Genomic DNA, 5,797 nt, shown 5'->3' on the forward strand with positions numbered 1-5,797 from the left:
ACTCGGAGTTTCCCATTCATGCCCAGGTTTGCCTCCCAGCCAGCCCTCCACTGACTCACCTCTAGGCCTACCCAGCAGCCCGCCCTACCCCTTTGCCTGTTCCCTACCTAGGCCAGAGGTGTATACGAGGGCTGCCTGCCTTCTTAGCCAGGGGTCTTAGGGACCCCAGCTCCTCCATCTTTCCCCTTCCTTGCCTGGGGCTGGGAAGCAAGCCAGGGTTAACTGAAGCTGGCTGGCAAGCAGCCGGGTAGTGCCAGGGAGAGCATGGACAGTGCCAGGTGGTGCCTTGGCTTCCAAGCCAAGCCTGTGACTTCGATAACCTTCCCTACGCACACACCTGCCCCTCACTCCACCCCTACCCAGCCTCTGGTATCGGGGAGGGGGGCGCGAGGCCAGATAGACCCGCGGGACTTTGGCTCGCTCTCTACAAAAGGGCATTCTGTGAGTCAGCCTGCTCCCCTCCAAGCTCGCTCCTCCCCCACCGGCTCCTGTTTCCAATGCACGTACAGCCCGTACACACCGTGTCCCGGGACACCCTGCAGTCAGCCGCATGGCTCCCCTGTGCTCGGGCCCCTGGCTCCCTCTGCTGACCCCAGCCCCTGCCCGGGGCCCCACCGCACATCTGCTGCTGCTGCTGCTCCTGGTGCCCGCCCATCCCCAGAGCCTGCCCCAGGTGCAGGGGGAATCGGCTACAGGAGGAGGTTCATCAGGGGAAGGTGATCCAGTAGGCGAGGAAGATCTGCCCAGTGAGGAGGATCCACCTGGGGAGGAGGATTCCCCTGAGGCTGAGACTAAGCCAGGAGAAGAGGACTCCCTGAAGTTAGAGGACCTACTGACCACGGAAGCTCCGGTGCACACTCACGGCCCCCCGAACAACGCCCACAAGGGCAAGAAAGGTAAGCTGTCGTCCACCTCCCGATCTAGGCTCCCCTAGGTTCATGCCTCCCTGCCCAGAGCCTGGTCCAGGCCGTGGTTCTTCAGAGAAGGGGCAGAGCCTGCTCTCTAACAGCCGCCGTTCCAGCCCCCAGAGCTCCTGCCCCACAAGCCCCCTCGCTGCCTGGCTGATGGGGAGAGGGAGGCACGGATGGAGAGAAGTGATGGGAAAGACAGGGGGAGGCTGGGGAGAAAGAACTGAGCATGCAAAGGAAGTATGCATCGGGGGAGGAGGAGGGAAGGAGAGCAGAGTACAGGGGAAGAGAGGGGGAAAGATGGGGCCGGACAGTGGGTATCCGAGGGAGAGGAGGAGAACTGCAGAGGTCATCTGTCTAGCCAGGAAACAGCAGGTAGAGGAATCTGGAATTCTGCTTTCCACACCAGGAACTTTAGGAAAGGAGTGGGAGACCAGAAAGAGCAGAGGGATGAGTGGGGGTGGTGTGGGGGCATGGGTGAGGGAGGGAGAAAGGAAAGTTGGCCCACGGATTCGGGCCCGGGGACCGAGCCGCCGCCCGTCCCTTTGCAGACCCCAAAGCAAGGGCTCCAACCGGCCTCTCTGGGGCCTGCGGGGGTGTTTGGTCGCAGCGCCCTGTGATTGACACCAGGCATTTGTTACCTGCGGTGCCCGCGCGGGGCGTCTGAGGACTGCGACCCACCATGCTCCCGCTGCTGGGCAGCACTGGGCATTCACGTCGGCCTGTTACCCCTTCTCATTTACACAGGGGACGACCACAGCCACTGGCGTTATGGAGGTGAGACGCGCACCCCCGCACGCCGCCCGGGGACCCAGCTCCACTGATGCGCCCCGCCGCCACCCCGGCCTCGCGCGGGTCCTGGGCGGCCACCCTCCGCCCGCCGCCTGTCCCGCCCACGCCGCCGAGTTCTAGCTCCCGATCCCATCCCCTCTCCGTTACACCCGGGCTCCCTCAGAGTCCCCGACCCAATGGCCAGACAGCCTCACCATCCTCTCTCACCCCAGGAGACCCGCCCTGGCCCCAGGTGTCGCCCGCCTGCGCCGGCCGTTTTCAGTCCCCGGTAAATATCCGCCCGGAGCTCACCGCTTTCTGCCCGGCCCTGCGCCCCCTGGAACTCCTGGGCTTCGAGCTCCCGCGGCTCCCAGAGCTGCGCCTGCGCAACAATGGCCACACCGGTGAGGGGGTCTCGCGCGGAACCCCAGCCAAGTCGGAGGGACCATCAGGGGACGGGGCGGAGCCTGGGGGGGCGGTGTTTGGGGGTGGGGCTGGCCCTCGCCGGCGGGTGAGGCAGAGTGGGATCACCCCGCCTCCCCCTTCTCAGTGCAGCTGACTCTGCCCCCCGGGCTGCAGATGGCCCTGGGTCCCGGGCGGGAGTACCGGGCGCTGCAGCTGCACCTGCACTGGGGGTCTGCGGACCGCCCGGGCTCTGAGCACACCGTCAACGGGCACCGTTTCCCTGCCGAGGTGAGCCGGGAGCAGCAGAGGAGGAGCAAAGGGCGGAGCGGAGTTGGAGCTCTGCACTAGTCTGACCCTCGCGTCCTCCCCAGATCCACGTGGTCCATCTCAGCACTGCGTTCGCCGAGATCGGCCAGGCCTTGGGGCGCCCGGGGGGGCTGGCAGTACTGGCTGCCTTTCTGCAGGTACGGCAGCACCTGGTCACCCTCCCACCCGCTGCTTCCGCAGCTCCCGGGCTCCCTAGCCGGTCCAGCGCGCTCAGCCTGGTCCCTGGCTGTCCCTCCTCCCTCGGGAAGCCCACAGCCAGTGCCAGAGGCTGACATTTTAGACATAGAGAGAATACAGGGTAAAAAGGGCGGCCAGAGAGGAGGTGAAACTTGAAAGAAAAGGAAATGCCCAGTACAGGGAGCAGTGCTGCCACGCCCCAGCTGATGGCCCACTTGGGGCATGACAGGAGCACAGGAGCACGAGTCAGGGAGACGGACAGTGCTAACGCTCCAATGGCCTATGGTTGCCCTTGGTGGGATGCAGTACTGTGACCTCTTAAATGATCACACAAGCGGAAAGACTGGAGCAGGCTGAGTAAAGTGAAGAGTGGAGAGACACCTGTGAGGCTCGCGCACGGTCTGCCTGCTCAGGCCGACCTGAGAGACCAAGGTTCAGAGAAGTGCGGCATCGGCATCAGCAGGGCAGGACCCCCCAGTGCAGGCGTCCATGCGAGAATCGTGAGTGTGGCTGCAGAGGTAGCAGGAATGCGAATCTGTACGATGGGTTTCTGTGGGGGACCATGGAGTGTGCGGAGGTGGTGACCAAAGTGAATAGGGCCCAGGTCACCGAGGCCTTGTCTCCAGGACGGGTGGCCCCTCCTTCCCCTTCTCCTCCAGTTTGCCATTGAAAACTGGTCTGCCGAGCTTGCTAGTTTGCAAAGCAAGAGTATTACGACTTTGGGTAATAATGAAGCTGTCTGTTTCCCTACCATTCTCAGTGCTGAGGAAAGGGAGGGAGGCTGTGGGGAGCCCTCCCACGTCCAGGCCTCCAGCCAGGGCCCAGATGCGTGTATCAGTCTGTTTTGCACTGTCTGTCATCCGCAGGAGGGCCCGGAAGAAAACAGCGCCTATGAGCAGCTGCTGTCACATTTGGAAGAAATCCCTGAAGAAGGTGAGCTTGTTGGTCTGGCCACTACCCTCTGCACCCCAGTTCATAGAGACTACACTGGGGGAGGTCTCCGGCTGAGGATGGAGACGGGCGTGCACTGGCAGAGCTGTGAACCATCTCTGTCCTAATGGGGAAGCTGACCAGAGAGCGCCAGGCACGGGCCAACTGCTGGCCACAGGATTTATGGTTCAAAACCAAAAGCCAAGCAAAAAAAGACCCCAAAATGATGTTGCAAATTTGGTGGGTACTTTCTCTAGAAATCTTCCCCCTCTAAGTCACTCCGGGTCATTTTAAACCTCGCTTGCTCTACTGGACCTTTGGGTTTATGCTAAACCAGAGGGCTGTGTGCTTTTGTTTTATGTGTGTGTGTGTGTGTGTGTGTGCAGCTCATTTTCCCTTTTTAATTGACACTGGGCTTAAACCGGTGGTCCAGTTAGTGGTCCACTAAATGCTGCTAGTGTGCAAAGCAAGAGGGAAGACCAGAGAGCCCTCTCGCTCCGAGAAGCCCTTTGCTCTCCTGAGAGGTGTGGCTCGAAGGAACCACTTACTAAAGAAGTGGTCTCGGGGCATTTACTTGACTTCTGGGAGGTGGACTGTATCTTTGGAGCTTCACGGGGCCGTGATCTAGGTGAGACCCCAACACAGGTCCTCTCCTCAGGCTCAGAAACTTGGGTCCCAGGCCTGGATGTGTCTGCACTGCTGCCCTCCGACCTCAGCCGCTACTTCCGCTATGAGGGGTCTCTGACCACACCCCCCTGTTCCCAGGGGGTCATCTGGACTGTGTTTAACCAGACAGTGAGGCTGAGTGCGAAGCAGGTGGGACTGGACGTGGTGCTGACAGAGGGGGTGGGCCGCAGGGGGAAGGGGACAGGATGAGATGAGCAAGAGGAGGATGGGGAGAGCGAGCGGCCAGGGGAGGGCAGGTGGAGGCCTGAGGTGATAGCCATGGGTAGGCCCGGGACCCTTTTGCTTCATTACACTGTGAGCCCACCTGCGCTGTCTACCGACTGCCCCAGCTCCACACCCTCTCAGACTCCCTGTGGGGACCCGGTGACTCCCGGCTGCAGCTGAACTTCCGGGCGGCGCAGCCTTTGAATGGGCGAATCATCGAGGCCTCCTTTCCTGTTGGAGGAGACAGCAGCCCCGAGCCAGGTGCAGCTCTGTGTGGCGTCCCCAGCCTCAGGGCCCTCGTCCTCCCATGCGTCTTCACTGTGCCAGTGTCTGTCACTGGAGGTCCCAAGTCCCCGGCTCTAACAGCTTCTCTTTCCCTTCAGTACATCTGAATTCCTGCCTTGCAGCTGGTGAGTCTGTGTCCCTGGCCCCTGACGCTGGGGGGCACCTGTGGGCCCCATGTAGCCCCGGAGGCTCATTAGAACCACCTCCGTCTGCACAAGATTCCCCCAACTCCAATAGGACACACAGTCAGACTCCCGAATGAGGCTCCAGAAATCCAGCATCCTCCCCCTGTGGTCTTCAGGAAGGAGGAATGGTGTTGTCTACCCCTGACCCTTGACCGGCCTCTCCTGGAGACTGAGACCTCAGGGCGGGGGTGGTGGACGATGCACTGAGCAGGCTTTGAGGGGACCTGTGGACCCCCCATTCGTTCCCTGAGGCAGCCTTTTCCTCTCCCCCACCAGGGGACATCCTGGCCTTGGTTTTTGGCTTCCTCTTCGCTGCCACCGGCATTGCCTTCCTGGTGCAGATGAAGAGGCAGCACAGGTACCGCCCTGACCCTTCCCTCAGGCACAAGCCATCCCTACTGGGGTCCCAGTTTCACCCAGGTTGCATGCAAGTGAGCTTATCATGGGCCAGTCTGCTGACGAGGCGTCCCTGTTGTGCAGTGACAGGTTTGAGACCAAAGCGGGGGTTAGCTACCACCCAGCAGAGATGGCAGAGACTGGCGCCTAGAGGCCCGGATCTGGACAATGCAGAGCAGACGGCTACAGGAAACTGGGTCCTGCCGTGCCCGTTAACCACTTCCTTCTTAACCCGCAAAGAATTTTTTTAAATAAACATTTCTAATAAATATGTGGGAGTCACCTTTGTTCCTAGCTTGGAAGGATGGGGCATTGGTTTCCTGCTGCTGCTGTCACAATGGGAATGCATATTTCTGAGTTCTGGAGCCAGGGGTCCAAAATGGCCTTAGTGGACACTCGGAGTGGATGGTTGCCTCGCCTCCTTCCATTCTAGAAGCCACCTGCATCCCTGGGCTCGTGGCCTCTCCTCACGTCATCACTCCAACCTCTTGCTCCCCCCACTGCCACATCCCCTACTTCCTG

At 61.0% G+C, this 5,797-nt stretch overlaps 1 protein-coding gene across 6 annotated transcripts; it reads left to right on the forward strand.

The window, feature by feature from the left end:
• Positions 1-345: 345 nt before the first annotated feature.
• CA9 (carbonic anhydrase 9) lies at positions 346-5,544 on the forward strand. Of its 6 annotated transcripts, XM_008269532.4 has the most exons (11): positions 346-896; positions 1,656-1,685; positions 1,913-2,083; positions 2,230-2,372; positions 2,456-2,548; positions 3,455-3,521; positions 4,177-4,334; positions 4,535-4,670; positions 4,793-4,819; positions 5,156-5,237; positions 5,360-5,544. In XM_008269532.4, the coding sequence occupies exons 1-11, from the start codon at positions 551-553 to the stop codon at positions 5,424-5,426; spliced, it is 1,320 nt and encodes a 439-aa protein (XP_008267754.2). In that variant the 5' UTR covers positions 346-550; the 3' UTR covers positions 5,427-5,544. The 6 variants fall into 6 exon arrangements, with proteins under 6 accessions (XP_008267754.2, XP_069910180.1, XP_051712624.1 ...); XM_070054072.1 differs by lacking the exon at positions 4,793-4,819 and having other exon boundaries at positions 479-896; positions 4,535-4,682; positions 5,135-5,237; XM_070054086.1 differs by lacking the exon at positions 1,913-2,083 and having other exon boundaries at positions 483-896.
• Positions 5,545-5,797: the final 253 nt, after the last annotated feature.

This window comes from Oryctolagus cuniculus, chromosome 1, assembly GCF_964237555.1.
Source record: "Oryctolagus cuniculus chromosome 1, mOryCun1.1, whole genome shotgun sequence".
Lineage (NCBI taxonomy): Eukaryota > Metazoa > Chordata > Mammalia > Lagomorpha > Leporidae > Oryctolagus > Oryctolagus cuniculus.

Bases quoted from the DNA above. Each gene is read 5' to 3' on its own strand.
- CA9 (XM_070054072.1), top strand. From the start codon at position 551: ATGGCTCCCCTGTGCTCGGGCCCCTGGCTCCCTCTGCTGACCCCAGCC. The intron at 3,522-4,176 runs GTGAGCTTGTTG...TCCTCTCCTCAG, and splicing joins GGAAGAAATCCCTGAAGAAG to GCTCAGAAACTTGGGTCCCA. The intron at 4,683-5,134 runs GTGGCGTCCCCA...TCCCTGAGGCAG, and splicing joins CGAGCCAGGTGCAGCTCTGT to CCTTTTCCTCTCCCCCACCA.